This window comes from Poecilia reticulata, chromosome 17, assembly GCF_904066995.2.
Source record: "Poecilia reticulata chromosome 17, P_reticulata-male-v2, whole genome shotgun sequence".
Classification (NCBI taxonomy): domain Eukaryota; kingdom Metazoa; phylum Chordata; class Actinopteri; order Cyprinodontiformes; family Poeciliidae; genus Poecilia; species Poecilia reticulata.
The window spans coordinates 6472937-6489456 of record NC_088846.1 but is presented as its reverse complement, the minus strand read 5'-3'; the positions used below and the strand labels follow the sequence as shown (position 1 = coordinate 6489456).

At 39.8% G+C, this 16520-nt stretch overlaps 2 protein-coding genes and 1 long non-coding RNA gene across 14 annotated transcripts in view; 2 read left to right on the top strand and 1 right to left on the bottom strand.

Annotated features, from left to right (window-relative positions):
* rgs11 (regulator of G protein signaling 11) overlaps positions 1–6842 on the top strand; it is an 18639-nt gene extending 11797 nt beyond the window's left edge. Inside the window, exon 19 of the mRNA XM_081597998.1 lies at positions 6756–6842. The gene's annotated coding sequence lies outside the window, so the exon portion shown is untranslated. The remainder of the gene's footprint in view (positions 1–6755) is intronic.
* Positions 1051–16520, bottom strand: pgap6 (post-glycosylphosphatidylinositol attachment to proteins 6). Of its 12 annotated transcripts, none has more exons than XR_014084182.1 (15): positions 16202–16517; positions 14798–14981; positions 14504–14705; positions 12320–12447; positions 11972–12237; positions 10994–11301; positions 10817–10910; positions 9623–9737; positions 9380–9522; positions 8067–8245; positions 7516–7662; positions 7284–7400; positions 6773–7045; positions 5512–5586; positions 1051–2812 (listed from the first exon to the last, which is right to left on the bottom strand). XR_014084182.1 is itself a non-coding variant. In XM_008433149.3 (15 exons), exons 1-14 carry the CDS (start codon positions 16263–16265, stop codon positions 2768–2770), a joined length of 2265 nt encoding a protein of 754 aa, XP_008431371.2. In that variant the 5' UTR covers positions 16266–16517; the 3' UTR covers positions 1051–2608; positions 2746–2767. The 12 variants fall into 12 exon arrangements, 6 of the variants coding, with proteins under 6 accessions (XP_008431371.2, XP_008431372.2, XP_081454122.1 ...); XR_014084180.1 differs by having other exon boundaries at positions 1051–2608; positions 2746–2812; positions 5512–7045; positions 16202–16515; XR_014084181.1 differs by having other exon boundaries at positions 1051–2608; positions 2750–2812; positions 5512–7045; positions 16202–16515.
* Positions 7326–12145, top strand: LOC108167099 (uncharacterized). The gene is made up of 4 exons (XR_001777496.2): positions 7326–7441; positions 7537–7684; positions 9634–9785; positions 12042–12145. It is a non-coding gene; the product is annotated as an uncharacterized LOC108167099 (long non-coding RNA).

The following is a 16520-nucleotide window of genomic DNA, read 5'->3' as shown; positions in this document are numbered from 1 at the left end:
AGCAGAAAAGAAGTTTAGAAAACTGTTAAGCTGGAGAACTATTTATGAAAACACACGCCAGAGAGCTTGGGAAAAATTATGAATTTTTAAAATTTAGTTTTGAATTGTGTTGTAGATTACAAAACTACATTATCAAAAAACCACAAGCTTCTTGGTGTTAAACTCATACAATGCGCCTGTGATCCGTAGTTTATTCTGTCTGCCTGGCTCCCTCTACTGGCTGCGTCTGGCAGCTCAGCTATTCAAAATGATAAATCTTTCATTAAGATTTACCATTTATCATTTATTACAGCCTGATTACAGCGACCTGTGTACATGGAGAAAAAGTGTGTCAATTTACACCTGACAATCTCATACGTTTCCTAGAAATTACAAGGAAATTAGTTTGAAAAGTTGCAAATTTGCTAGAAAAAAAATGGAATAAAAACATGAAAATTTCAGATTTTCAAAAGTCAAACATGTTGAACTTTTGAAGTTTATTTTCTTCATATTTCTGAGATTCATCTCAAAATTTCAGGTTTTTCTTCTGATATTTTGACCTATTTTGACAGCAGATATTTCCAAGTTGTTTTCTAGAAAATTTCTGAAATTTTTGGTGGAAATTTACTTTTTGTTCCCCCTCATCTACAATGGGCCTAATACGCCATCATAGGAACTAACATGAAAAAAGACAAAATAAAAAGCATGCAACCATTACCCCCCACCTTCCAAAACTCCTAATTCACTCACTCAACACATACAAGCTTCCAACTAGTTAACACACGTGTTAGCCTTCTCATATCCAGCTACAGAAAAGCTGCCAGTTTGATCTGTAAAACCTTTCAAGGCCATTGCAATTTCCTAATGGAGGTAAGCTGTATATAGGAACACAACACACAGCTATGAGCATTTCAACAGAACTGCTTTCTACATTTCTGAGGATTATGATAATCGGCTTCCCTCTTTTCACCGGCCTCTCACTGCTGAAAATCTGGATTTTCCTCCATGTGTGTATGTATGTGTGTGTGGCAGAAAAAAAATGACTAAAATCACAATTGTAAAAACACAAAGTTAATCTTTTCTTCTTGCACAGTAAATTTATTTCTCCAATGCTCGATTCCATTTTGACAAGAAACAGAATCACATTTTCTATCCTTTGATGAGAAAAACAAAAAAACGCGGTAAATCACAGTGGTCAGTTATTTTTTTTCCCCTCATATTCCAACGTCTTAGTGACAAACTTACATTTTATGAACAAACAACCTAAGCAATAAAAGGAAGGCTGTGCAGGTCTTGAACAATCAGGGAAATGTGTGCAAAGTCACAACAGAGAAATGGAAGCCTTTAAGAGAAAACTAGATCAAAGTAACACATGAGACGATTAGAGTTTTGGATTAAATATAGCAGGATATCAGTAGCTTTACTGGTACAAGAGACTAAGCCCCGCCCCCTCTGCCCACAGAGCTCCTATGACCTATACCGTACATAAAGTGCAATAAAATTAAATAAAAAAGACAAAAGGAAGAGGCACTGGCCAGTAATTTTAGCATACATTCACTTGAGAGCTGATTTATACATATGAGTGATTTACGTCACACCAAAACTGTGGAAAAGAAACATCTCATTAACTTAAAGAATTGTAATTTCTTGGGCTGCAGATGAACAGAAAACATTTTCTTCAATTTACCTCCACAAACAGGCTTCATTCAAAGCAGAATATTCCAACCAGGTCATGTTCCACTAAGACACACATGACAACAAAAACAAAGCTGGGTGATAAAAAACAGAATTCCATATGATGTAGCTCGCTGGTCTGATTTAGCAAGCTAGAAGACTTTGCTCGTAAAAAAACAAATCTTTTTACCAGCTAAAAAGATTGTTAGTAAAAAGTAGCAATCTGTTTTTACTAGCTAAGGAGATTTAGCTAAGCTAAATCTTTTTACTAGCTAGAAAGATTTAGTTAGTAAAAGCTAGCTAAATCTAGTTAGCTAGCGAGCAAGCTTTGCATCTAGCTAGCTATGTAGCTTGATGCATAGCTACAGGCACACAGCTGAGTTGGACTCCAACTGGATTAAAAACGAGTGAATTTTTTTTAAAGGAAAAAACTGATTGGATGTCTTTTGTGATGTCACCAGAGACATGTGCTTCTACAAGGGCAGGCATTTTCTTCTTCACAAAAAAACAGTTTACAGTAAAAAGGCATAACAAACATAACATTTGACCTCGATGGGTTTTGTTACCTACTACAATTAAAATGTGAATGGTCATCGAATGGAAGTTGTTGAAAAGTCTGGCTTACAGCTTTAAAAGAAATCTGGGGCACATACAATGTTGTAACAACGTGTCATGGCTGCCTCCAGAATCTTTTTCAAAATTCATGAGTTATTTTACTGAAGATACACGAGTTCAGATAAGAGCCCTCTGTTACCTTAAGTCTACAATAACAAAAAAAGACGCCACATTTACCGCATAAACTGCCTTTTCCGGAAGGTTCACAAAGACTCCACCTTACCCAAATAACAGATTCAGTAAATCTGATTTCTTCGTACATTTTCTTCAGTGTTTTCCTCATCCAGGTTGTTCTGATCTGCAGCCATGAGACCGAGATGTGATTGTCAGAATTCTGACGCTGTGTGGAGACAATAAGTGATTGTGATGAGCAGCAGCAGTTTCCTGAAGCTAGGTGGATTTGTGAGGTGTGATTGGATACATCATTTTTCAAGGAATGCGATAGAATACAGTACAAATTCGACAGTATTATAGTACCTGCCTGGCAGTAAATTATTGTTCAAATTTCATCTGGGGTTTTAAACTCTTCCAATTGAACCCAGACCTACAGGGGGAAAACAAAAACGCATCATTCATAAATACAACATCTTTGTGGAGATTTAAGATTAAGATTAAGCAATATCATTTATAAATATATTTTGACAAGCATGTCTAGCAAATTGCATAAATACAACAAAACAATAATCTCTACAATCAGAGATGCACCAGATGATTTTTAGTTTGATTGGTCCCGGTGGGTAACTTACTGAGCCTTAAATTAATAATTCTAATCAGTGACTGCACTAAGACTAAACTACCAGTATTCCTATTAATAAGCTGTTTAAAACGAATTAAGAGAATGCTGCGCAAATCTTAAAAAGAAAATTGTTTTCTATGAGTTGAGACATGTCTCTGGTTTGTTCAGGGTGCGAGAGAGAGAGAGAGCGCAAGACTTTAAACAGACAATATGAAGGATGAATGGAGTACAGCATTAATCTTTACAACATGCTGAATTTGGAAACGTTAGCCTTTTGGAAACTGAAGCTGACTGCTTCAAGTTAAAAATGCTAAATTTTGAATAATTGAGGGTGCTTTTTTCACTTTTTACTAAATCAAGGAAAATATTTTGAATATTGTTCCTGAAGTATCTTTTTTAAAATTGGAACCGGTATGTCAAATATTTCTATTAAACTAACCAAATACATCTGATCAGTGCTGCTAAACAACAAGAGTGACATTCTTTGTGGTAACTAGCTTGATGGAAGCAAAAAAAAACATAAATCAAAGTCCATCTAGCTAGCTACAGCTAGACTGCGATTGCTTCTAGCTAGCTACAGCTAGACTGCGATTGCTTCTAGCTAGCTACAGCTAGACTGCGATTGCTTCTAGCTATAGCCAGACTTACTGTTTCCAGCTAGCTACAATGTTTCTACCTAGCTATTGGCAGACTGTTTCTAGCTAGCTTTAGCTAGACCAGTGTTTCTCAACCTTTTTCGGGCCAGCGCCCCCCTAGCCCTAATCCAGGTCCCTCACCGCCCCCCACCAAAGAATTTGTAGGCTACTTTGCACCGACAATTATTTTATTATTAATGTTACTATCATTATTGTAGATGTTTTGAATCGGCGCACCGATCATGTTTTCCCGTACGCTCCTTCACCTCGCGCACATAACGGGGTAAATGTAGCGAGTTTTGCCCTAAATGTATCGGCGTCTGGAGGAGGGGTTTTGGGGAGGGGTTGGGGGGAGGCGAGCGTATGTTTCTACGCTCCTTCGTGGGGGGGGACGATTTATGTTTTCGCATCCGCCTGAATAATGTGTAGTTGCGCCCCTGCCCATGACACTTCAACAATATTATTTTACCTTTTATCTGGAAATAGTGTCTGTTTATTCTTAGCATACAGTCTCTGTATTAATTATTGCTCTAAAGGTCTTGCCATACCAGTTTATTCCTCCGTATTTACTTTAGTTTCTTAGTTTATTCTTGCATTTTGTTCTTCATTCATTTCCATTTAGTTTCCTTTGATTAGTATTATCCTCTCTTGGTTTATTGCTATGTCCACTTTAGTTTCTTTCCTGTTGCTAAATTTATTTGATCGTTTATTGACCATCAGTAATTTTCACTCATTACGTGCTGCGCCTCCTAATCATCATGTGTTTCACATCATGTGTTCATCCTTTTTCACTATTCAGCGTCGGATTCTCTGTTTTTATGCCATAATTCACATCTAGTTCGTCACTCCGTTTTATGTCCCGCTTCTCCTGTTTCAGAGTTTAGCGCAATGTGCGCGGCGGGTTTTTTTGTTTGTTTTTTTAACTCCCTAAGCTGCAGGGCGGTCGGGAAGCGTATCGATGGGGAAAAAGGCAGACTGACATAAACCTTTTAAAACAACGGAAACAATTTCTGCATTCTGATTATTGAAATTTAAAAGTGCTGTGTTGTTCTATCACCCCCGTTTCATACCGGACCACTTACAGCACCGTGTTAACGCTATAAAATGAACGCTCTCTATCGTGGTATCACCCATGGAAGGATTTCTTTATTTAAATGGGTTCATTTTTCAGAGGGATACACAGTGAGGGTATCGTGATTTTAGTAATTACATGTTTATAAGAGCGATTTTCTGTTGTCCTTCATGAAAGCGGGCAGCTTTCAAACGGAAATAAAACACTTTTTAATATAAGTTGCTGCTTTGACATGATCACAGAACTGCCAAAACATATGTACAGAAATACCAGACAAAGTGAATCACAGCAGCGTCATCAGCCGGTGTAACGCTGAACTGATGCGGAGCGGAGCCATGAAGCTACAGACACTGAATAGAAGAAGAGCATGATTTACTGTTACACAATACAGTTTTACCAAGTTGCTCAAAATCTAAACTGGTATTGTTGTGGATTTAAGGTGTAAAGTTTACCTTCGACAAAACGCCCCTCAAAGGCATCCCAGCGCCCCCCTTTTGGAAAAATGTCTGCCAGCGCCCCCTGCCGTCCTCTGAACCCCCCCTGGGGGGCGGTACCGCCCACGTTGAGAACCACTAAGCTAGAAACAGTTTGATTTAGCTAGCTTGTCTGATTTAAATTACCTGGGTGGCCAGAAGATTTAGCTAGTGAAAAGCACCTAGCTGGCTGGCTAGCTAGATGCTTTTGATTGGTATTTTGATCAGAAACTGTCTATATGAAACTTGTCTGATGCCAGCTACAGCTTATCTAATGTTACTATGGTGACCAGCTAATATCCACCTCTTCAAATGTGAAACTCTTACTTCAAATTCAACAACCCTGTTTAGGCATTAATCCAGCTGTACTGGTCTGCTACCTCAGGGTACCGGCGGTCACATCTAAGAAGAAACAACAGAGACATTGGATTTTTTAAATAAGCTGCTGACTGAAATTGAATCATTTCCTTTTAGTTCAGCTCTGACCAACGACAAGCAATAATACATGGGCAGAAACTAAAAAGTTTTTTTTTTTTTGTTGCCAGTGAATACACCTAAATGCTAACAGGCTGTGCTGAATCAGCACTTTTTAGTGAGAAGTTGTTAATATGGGAGATGAGTCAAAGTTTGCCATTACATGAAGCATCAGTACGGAAGCACAAAAACCGCATTTTCTACTGAGGCATGCTGACTGTTAATTCAGCCTGCCATAACAGAGCTATTCATTCATTGGTTTGTTTGTCAGGAACGATGTAATCTGGACATCTTAGCAGGTTAGTCGAACATACAACTGATGCGCTGGAGACATGATTTCTATCCAGTGGCCCGTTACGGCCAGCGGGAGCTGATCATTTCACTTATTTGCATTTTTGTACATTTTGTAACCCGACTTTATCAAAAAAAGAAAAGTAGCGGTCTCTTACAGAATATCAATTCGTGACCACGTCCTTTTTTTTAATTTTTTTTTTTAGAATTAGCAAGGTACACTCTGCCATGACCAGACTGACTGTGCTGGTGGAAGATATTAAATACGGTTTAACATTTCAACTCAAATCATTTCGTCTTTGTTCTTAACTAATAAGAAACCCTGTTTTATATCAACTCCTGTATTACACAAACACACACAGTGTGACATCTCATCTGCTCCCTATATAAACTTGATACCGCCTACGAGTGGAAATCTGTAAAATAAAATAAAAATAATATATATATATATGATTGACATTTTGTAAGTAAAGTCCTTCAAGAAGAATTGCAATCACATTAAATCTGTATAACAGGCCAGAAATCGGCTATAAAAATCTAATTGGTGCATCTCTATAGAGATTCCAGCAGACTGGATGTGGGTTAAAAAGGGCATATATGTTCCTATTTCTCAATCTAAATCTAAGACCCCTCTTCCACTTGTAGCACATGAATATGAAATATATGTGGACTTATGTGAATATACAGCTTTACACAGAAAAACGCCTCGTCCAGGTAAAGAGTCAGACTGTGAATAAACGCCGGCCCCGCTTTGTCTCGCTCTCTGCTATGTGACCGTGTACAGTTCGTCTTTGCTGCTCTCGCAGAGCGTGTATCCACAAACCCGCGGCCTCCAGCTCCACCTCCAGCTCCAGCTGAAGCCCCGGCTCCAGCCCAGCGCCTTCCGGTCCTTCTCCTCGGGCGGCAGCAGGAACACCACGCAGCCGGCCACCAGGATGTGCCACAGTGAGTGCGTGTAGTAGTAGTTGCTCTCCGTCTCGGCGAAGACGTACAGACACACTCCGATGAGGGCGCACAGCGCTCCGGGCAGGAGGAAGAAGACCCAGCGGCGCCAGGAGGGCGGGTAGCAGTGTCGCCGGCGGACGCACCTGTACACCTGTTGGTCGTTGGGGACGAAGAACAAGAGAAGCCATCACGTAAAAAGTGGGTGTTATTTTTCCCCTCCTTCTGCTTATACAGCTATCGGTTTTAGTTCAAAGTAGAATCTGATTCATGCAATTTTTTTATTACAAAAATTTCAACCCCTTCCACTCTCCAGGTGGCATAAATAAAACTAAACAAATACACAAATTAACCTAAAAAAAAAAAAAAAAAAAAGCAGACGTGGCTCTTACCCAGGAAGTGACCATGAGAAGTATGGCACAGAGGATGGGGCCCAGCAGGTTCCACAGGCCCTTGCGGTCCAGCTGCATTGACATGGCTATCAGCAAGGCCCCGAGCAGAAACAGAGTCTGCACACCAACAAGGAAGGAAGGAAGGAAAGAGGGAGCAGGTGAGGACGCTGAAGTTGTCGTTACCCTGTAAAGTGAGCTGATTATAGAAGGAAAAAGGCCAGAGGCCTCTTACGTATTTGGCTGCGTCTCCCAGGCGAGCCATGCAGAGGATGGTGACCCAGATGGAGCAGATGGAGCCGAGGAAGTCGCAGTACTGCAGGGCGTCGTAGTCCATGATGCACAGGACGGCCGCGCCGGGCTGGTCGCAGGCGTGGTAGAACTACAGGGAGGGGAGGAGAAAGGTGAGGATGTACTGAAGACTTCCTGTGCTCCACATGGACCCACATTCTGGATGCATTCAGCCTCTAAATACTGATACAAACACTGAACATCACCCTGGACACGGATCAGTGAAACATGGACTCTGTCCTACATTCAGCACCTCTAAAACAAATGAGGCTTCTTAATCATCAGAGTAATCGATTACTGAAATAGTCGATAGCCGCAGCAATTCTTAAAAACTGGCGTCAACAGGTCCAAAGTCGGTTCAGTACCTGAGGACCAGATGACTTCGTAGTGGTTAGTGTAATGTCTCCATGTGTCTTAAGAGAAGATTCCCAGAAGCTCTGGAATTTCAGCCTGAAGAGGTTTGTTCTCACACATTTGATCGGCAGCAGTGCTCACCGTAGAGAAGAACATGGTGAAGAGGTAGACGAAGGCCTCTGTGATGTAGGAGCGTCTGGTGGCGACCACGATGGCGGGCAGGAAGAACAGGTTGCTGAGCGTCAGCAACATGGTTGCCGTCAGCTGGCGGGCGTACGACTGGGCGGTGGAGCCGTCGGTGCAGCCCCAACCTTTCCACCCTGCAGATGTGGAAAAAGATGATGGACGCATCCTGTGTTGGTGTTTCACATTTCTGCTTCCACCAACACATTCACAGCGAAAGGGCAGCAACTAACGATTACTTTAGTAATAGAGAACTCTATTAATCAAAAAATAATAATAAAATAGCAAAGCCTGCAGATTTTATTTAACCATTCAAGGGTATTCTTTGAATACCCAAAGAATACCCTTTGAAATACTCAAATATTTCAAATATTTGAGTATTTCAAATATTTGAGTATTTCAAATATTCATAGAATATTTGAATATATATATATATATATATATATATATATATATATATATACACAAATATTCATAGAATATTTGAATATAAAAAAATGCAAACAAATGATTCAACTCATTTTTAAAATAAGAAAATAAACATCTTATTGCCTAAAATGCATTAACATCATTCCTTTAGTGTTCACTTGATTTGTAGCACAGGATGAATCTGCAACATGTGAAAAGCTCAGTACCTTCTGTTGGACTTATTAATACAGCATAGCGCATTTTTAAAAAACTTTTTTATGAAATATTTAATAAGTGGGTATCAAAAGATGCTTAATAGTAAAGTTTTTTGCTTTTACAGAATTTGATCTGGGTAAAGTTAAAACTCTGCCACTTGAGTTCTAGATAGAACATATTTGTAGGCAAAGTTGTTTTTTTTTCCTTAAATGCAAAATGTACAGATTTATTTCTGTAGTTTTGGATTAGTTAATCTTCTGAAAGTGTCGTTCATTCAGCAAATGTCTTTTTTAGGAGTCTTTATACCAGACTCCAAAATGTAACGATTAATCGATTACTAGATTAGTTGACAATTATTTCAATAATCGATTAATCGTTTCAACTCTACTTCAGAGTCTCAATTGAATTTAGGTCTGGACATTAACTAGGCCATTCAAAAACAGAGATCTCAACCATTCTGCTTCTGATTATTTCAATTATCGATTAATCACAATTAATCTGATTAATCGTTTCTGCCCTAAACGACATGCGAGTAGAAAACACACACACTGACTCCATGTAACATTATGACCTCTCAACTTCACATGAAGATGCCAACACAGGTGAAAGTGTGTGTGTGTGTGTGTGTGTGCGTGTGTGTGTGTTACCTGCAGAGCAGACACAGGCAGAGTACAGGTATGTGTAGGATCTCAGCAGCCTACATTCACCGTACGGCCCGCAGTCGTCCACGCAGGCGCTGACAGACACTTCTGGGACCACAGACACCACCGAGGCGTTACTGCAATCACTGCTGCAGAAAACACACAGGAACAGCTTAAGCATGAATACTTTCTCAGACTGTCACACTGAAGTAAGTCATGATGCTGCAGCGGCCTGCGTGTGTGTTCTACCTGTTACATAGGAGCTGCAGGGTGAGGTACCACGTTGTGGACTGAGGGAAAGGCAGCCTGACCACGGCTTTAGGGACGCTGACGTTGATCCCGATGGCGTATCCCATAAACAAACCTGGAGAGAATCAACAAGATGACGTCCGTTATCCCCATATGTCTGAAGGTACCGATAATTACAGCATGCAACAAAAAACAAGACATTTTTTGACACTTTGTGTCCGTATTTGATGCAGACAAATAAAACATTAAGTTAACAACAACTTCATAATGGTCCAGAATTTAAACCCTGTCACACATTTACTGTCATATAAAGTGGTTATGATTATCGTTTGCATTCAACTTGTGTTCTTTGCGTGTGAAATGTTTAATAAAAGTCAAAGAAAGAATAAAAGTAAGTTATCATAAAGCCTTACAGGTAAATTTAAAAAGGTAAACATGAATGCTTACTTCTATACTGAATTGAAAATTTGTTCCCTGATTTTTGTCATACAGAAAACACAAACAGGTGGAACTTTTTTTATTGAAAAAAAAGTAACCATATATTGATGAGATTAGATTGAACATGGTTTTTGTATTTTAAAGTATAAAGTTGTAGTTTGTGTTGAATTTCGATAATAAAGTGCAGAAGGTCCATCAGATGCACAAACATCATACTTAATACTAAATTGTTTTAATGTTCTTCTGAATCACTAATTGTAGGTTTTGATAGAAATGTTGACCTCAGAATAGAAGGCTAGAATGATTTTTTGCAGGTTACTCATATTGAACCTAAGCCTGTCACAATAAGGAATAAATCAAATAATCGCATGATAAATTAACAAACTCAATAATGTCCATTTCCATAATATATTGTTTTTCTCTTTTCTGTCTTTATACCATAAACCGAATGATAAAAGTATTAATTTTGGTGCTTTTGTCTCAACTAGAACCTTTTTTTAAGTTCAATGTTGTTTTCAGAATTCATTGTATTTGTTATTTCTGTTGTTTCGTTTATTTATTTTGCTTATTTAAAATGTCTCCCAGTTCCAGTGTTTAAAAATTTATAAGAATTTAAAGTTTGTTCATCTTTGAGAATGTGTTCCTGCATTATTATGTCATTACCATTATATTACTTGAAAATGGTCTCGAAGGAACAATATTATCGTTTATCGCAAAAACTTCTGGTATAGTTTATTGTGCCAGGTCTACCTGTACCTGTTCTGCAGGGTTCAGAGTGGTTGAGTTGGAGGACTGGAGCCCAGGCAGAGAAACAGGCCACGATGCTGTTATTCCCCAAAGTCGCATTAGTCTATATTAAAAAAAACAAACAAATAAAGAAATCTCACCTGTGTGTCTTACACACGCGTCAGTGGTTCAGTCAGCGCTACTCACAGAATTAAGCGTGAGCTGCAGGTTGAGCGTTCCCCCGGTGGCCTGCGGGGGCAGCGGGTAGGTGAGCAGCGTGGGGTGCGTTTCCGTGACGCTGACGTTGGAGCCGTTGACGGGGGTGTACCGCAGCGACAGAAGGTCCAGCTCCTCGTAGAGCACGGGGACGCTCCATACGCACGCAGACGCCGGCAGTGGCGGGGGAGCCGACGCCGAGCCTGTCCCCGTCGCCGTGGCGTTGGAGACGCTCTTGTCAAGTAGCTTTGTGATGTCATCGTCCGCTGTGAGGCCTACGCTCTTTGGCTTACATCCCACTGAGCGAGACAGAAACAGAAAATAACCCTAGACCCAGAAAAAGTTGCATCAATCATAGAATTCACATTTTTTACTTCGCAAAATCTGTCGATTAAGAATTGACTCTAAATATAGGAATTACAAAAATCAAGTTTGCAACTGATTCACTACGAAAGTGTTATATTACTGATATATCAGTAATATTTTTGATCCTTTTGTCTTATTAGGTTGACTCAGAGGAATAAGCATCTATAAATTGGTGGTTCTTTAAGAAATGTTTTAGGTCTTGTTTAGAGTATTATGTATTACCGGCAGTCAGTTATTATTGGTTATCGGTATGAAAACAAAAAAAGCTATTTTGCATCCCTAATATTAATTTTTATTTATTTTAGATTGACTGGTCTACTGTTGGTGTATTTAAGTGTGCTGAGGTGCAGAGTTATTAAAAAATTATAATTCAGTATATATATATATATATATATATATATATATCTGTGTTTACAAAAGAAAAGATATGTTTCAAATCAATTCAGCTCCATCTTTCTGGATCAGATCGGTATTGGTCGATACTAAACCTCAGATATCGGTATCAGAAGTTTAAAAAAAGTGAATCAGCACATCCCTAGTTGTAACATGCTAAAATGTGCAAAAAAAAGTGAAGAATAAATTGCAAAAGAGCTCAGTGCTCACCTGTGTAGTTGGATCCAATCCTGAAGGTTACAGTTTGGTTGACTTGGCTGCTCTCCACAACAACCCGCAGCCACGAGTCCCACGGAGGGTTAGAGAGGGACACGGAGCAGTTGACCCCAGAGCAGTTCAGCTCCGTCTGGCTGTGCTGCAGCGACGCCGAGCCCAGCCTGAGGAGCAGCGAGCAGTCGGCGCTCTCCGACGCCTCGCCAGACGAGCACCCGGCCACGGAGACCGAGAGAGACGAGGTAAACTCCGGCACAAACAACCTGCCATGATTTAGCACATCTGAATTAATGAGACACGTTTTTTTTTTTAAAAAAAACGTGGACACCGTGTCGCGGTAGTTACTTGAGTCGTGCGGGTCTGTCGGGGGCTGCGGTCTGAGTCAGGACGGTTCCCGGCTGCAGGACGGGCGTGTCCGCCGCTCTCCTGACCGACAGCTGGGGCTGGAAGTAATAGGAGCAGGACGGGAAACCCTGAAACGTGAAAAAATTAATAAATCATGTCAGTTCACTTATATAGAAGAACATAAACAGCAACAAAATCAACCTCAGACTGAAAGGGGGAAAAAATTGTTGCTTCCAATCAAGACATTGTTTATCAAACCAACCTGCTGACTAATGGAAGGAATGTTGCTCAGCTGCACAGCAAACAGCCACCGCTCCAGTTCAGCAGGTTGGAGGTAGAAACGAGGAATTTTTACAGAAACATAACCATGGCAACGTACACAACGTCACCGTGATGGCTTTACAGACTTACAGGCTTTCACAGGAGGCAAACTGGACTTTACATTCATATCCTGCTGCACATATTACAGTTCAGATTAAAGAAAGCAGCCAGGCTCACGTTACACTGCGATGATTACATCCAATTAAAGGCTCCGTCACACCCAGATCGCTTACACTGGAAGACGACGGCTTGGTTCCACTTTTGTCCGAAAAGTAAGTCACAGATAAGTGCTGGGAGCCGGTGGCGCCAGAAATGTGAAGGAAATTGTCCAACAGAACCTTTAACCTTTGTTCATTTTAATAAAAACATATAGAATTTTAGAGTTACACAAAAACAAAAAGCTCCAACTTAGAATAAAATGAAATTAAATGATTTGCTTGACATGTATACAGTTCTACTTTTCCAGTGTCAGTAGAAAACATTGGCTGAAGTTTGTGAATGACCTTAGCAAATAAATTAATAACTGTGGTCTATAAACCTGCATGAAAATCCAAGTTAATAAGCTGTAGCTGTGAATTTTTTCTCCATGTCTGAGCCAAAGGAATGATTGCAGCTGCAATATGGTTGCATATTTTGACTTCCCTTTCAATCACTACGTTGGTTAACATTAGCTTTAAGTGATTAGCATTAGCTTGAAGTGATTTGTTTTACTGTGCAAAGTTAGAAAACTAACTGTACATTAACCAAAATTGCTTAGGTGGTGTGAAAGTTTGCTGCATTAATGTAGAGCAGTAAACCCACGAGAAGAAAAGTTAGATTTTCTCCTGCTTCCATTCACTACTGAGATGTTTCATACAATTACTGCATGGTTCACCAACATACAGCAAGAGGGTGACAACAATGATCTTCAAAAATAGATTAGAAATTACAACATCTACAGGAAAGCTGCCAGAGTTCAAGTAAAAAAAAAAAAGTTTTTGCCACTAAGTGTGATTATCAACTCTGGTGGTTTACAGGTGGAGTGATCGCGTGCTGACCTACACCAACCAGTCAGGCTAATGTTACGCTGCGATTGTGATGTTTGCATCACAATCACAAACATCTCTTTCATTTGATGACCGTGGTTAACAGAGAGGCGTTAACTTAAATTTCTACTTCTTACTGAAAAAATGAAACTTTGTTTTCGCTTTTTTTTTTTTCTTTTTCCTCACTTCTTGGGAGGCTATTGTTGTGGACTGATTCTCCGAAACCATTGTTCCACAACTAACATCATCCCTCATGGGATGAAATATAATCCATTATCTATTATTAGCCCTAAACAAGACAAAGAGTTTCTAATATGCTAGTACATAAAACCCGAATGGAATTGAAATTCATGGAGCAATTCTGCCAAAAATGTAATTATCTAGAGGATCAGAAAATGCTTTTTAGATGGCAAAGACTTATTAAAATCTTAGTGACGTTATTATCAGAGTTCTGTGGTGCACAAAGACATGGACAGGGATTGATTTGACCGCTTTTTCATAGGAATAAAAACACAATCATACCACCAGCAACATCGATACCAGTAGGGTAGAGTTTCCCCCAGTGCATTACAAGCCTGGCGGCCCGCCATGCTTTACTAGACCCCCGCCAGGCTAAGCGTTGCTTGATTTTATTTTTTAGAAAAATTAACAATTGAGGTGGGAGGGGAAAAAAAACCCAAAAAAAACTTGCAAGCGTCTCTGGTCTTCTGAGAGTTTCACTTGCAGAGCAGATTTATTTCTAAAAGATTTATAGGTTTATAGTTTATGCATAAACAGTAACAGTAACAGTAAAGTCAAATTTTATTTCATTTTTAGAAAACAAAATCCCAGAACAAACCTTCTGCTCTATGCGCCCGTCGTCCTCCGGTAAGTGCGCAGCGACGAACCAATCTCCCGGAGCCGGATCAGAGAGGTTAAAGGTCGTGTAGCTCTGGGAGGTTACCGGTAGAATCAGGGACAAGGAGGGGTCCCACAGGGTCGCATTTGGAAACACAGTTTCTGTTGGGTTTATGACGGGAGGGGCGCCCCATCGGAGGTGGCTGGGGAAAAAAAAGAAAGTTGAATTTGGTTCAAATAAAAATCAGCCAGTAACGACAGATTTATTGTTCCGTAGCAGCGTCTGGTGGCTTACATGCTGACGTTGTGCTGCCCACAGTTGAAGCTGTGGCCCTTTTTGACTGAGAAGAGCCAGTGAGCGATGGCGGTCTGCTCCGGTATGTGGAACCTCTGCAGCCTGACGCTGGCGTACCAGCCATACTTTGACAACTTCTGAGCGGGTTTGGACGACAGCTCGGACTCAAAAGTCACTTGTCCGTCTGCAGGGAAGAAGGGGTTTGTTTAAAAGGCCAAAACATTCGCCACACAGTCGAAAAGAAGCGTTAGTTACTCATTAGTATAGAAAGTATGTTGGAAAAAACCCCAAACCAAACCAAAAAAAGATCAGTAGTTTAACATTCTTGACTTTGGAAACAAGGTTGAAAAGCTTTCAAAAGAGGAAATTTGCCACTTGATATTAATCCAGTCTCAGATAAATGATTTAAATAAGTGTTTCTGACTCAGAATTGTCTTTTATTGCCGTTGCACAGAAGCACAAATAAAATGTGTTTCAGTACAGCTCATCTAAAGAACAAAGAAAGAACAACGAACAACATAAGACATGGGTAGACGAGTGCCTGAGGCTGCAGGTATCATGGGAGGTGCTGCCTTTTGGTTAGATGAGATGAAGAAAAAAAAAGCAACACCCTCTTATTTACCAGTTTATTTTTTATCTTTCCTAAAGTAATCATAGAGTTACTTGTTCCCCCCCCCTTTTCTGGACTTCATGTTTGGAGTTTTTCAACTGATATTCATGGTAAAGAGTTACACTTTTCAGTGATATGACTGCCATCTACTATTCTGTAAATGTAGAACTTTAAAAAAGTGGCCAACAAAGCGTCATATTTCACAAATAGCACGTCAAAAACAACAATGCTTGTTTTTTTCCTATTGATTAGATATACAGCAAAAACTGTAGATCTAATCTACAGTTTTAGATCTACAGTTCTAAACTGTTTTAATCTAGAACTACAGTTCTAGATTAAAACATGGGAGTTTTAATCTATTTTAAAACTAGATTAAGGGAAAAACTGAAAATGAAGGGAAATGTACGTTAATTCTTCCATTTATTGTTAAATTATAAACTACTAACTATCAAACATCCTGAAGAACATCGGTTTGCTCTTTTCTGTGTTACAGAATAAAGAAAACAAGTTGGACCTTAAAAAAAACAAAAAAAACAAGAAATCTGCATCGGACAGGAACAGTCTGACCAGTGCATTTCTGTTATATAGAAAACAGCTGTAGCTCATTAAAGTAAAAACTGACATTCATTCATAATAGCGATAAAAGGAAAAACCACATGCACATGGAGACTATTTTCTAAATTCGTAGGTTTTACGACATGTTTCTTCGTCGTTCCCGTCGTAACTTAAAACCAAAAATCAACATTCGTTAGCAGCCATGCTAATATTTGCCCTTCTCTTGATAAAACTCTTACCGTCTCCTAACGTCCAGGATGTCAGCGCGACGAAAAGCAACCAACGCAGAAAGCAGGCCTCCATCTTTTCTCTCCGACAAACCAACTCGTCACATCTTCCCGATTCCACCTGTGTTACCACACATACCTTCAACTAAAAAACAGACAACAAAAAAACATACCTAGTTAGCACTTCCGGGTTTCTGTGCAACTACGTGGTGCGTCACGAGCGTGTCTGCAGGGGGCGTTTGAGTGCTGTAGGAAAAATTAGCTTGAAGCGTCCAAACCCCGCTTGGTTGTATTTGTTGGACATGAGTTACTGATGGCAAGTTACGATTTT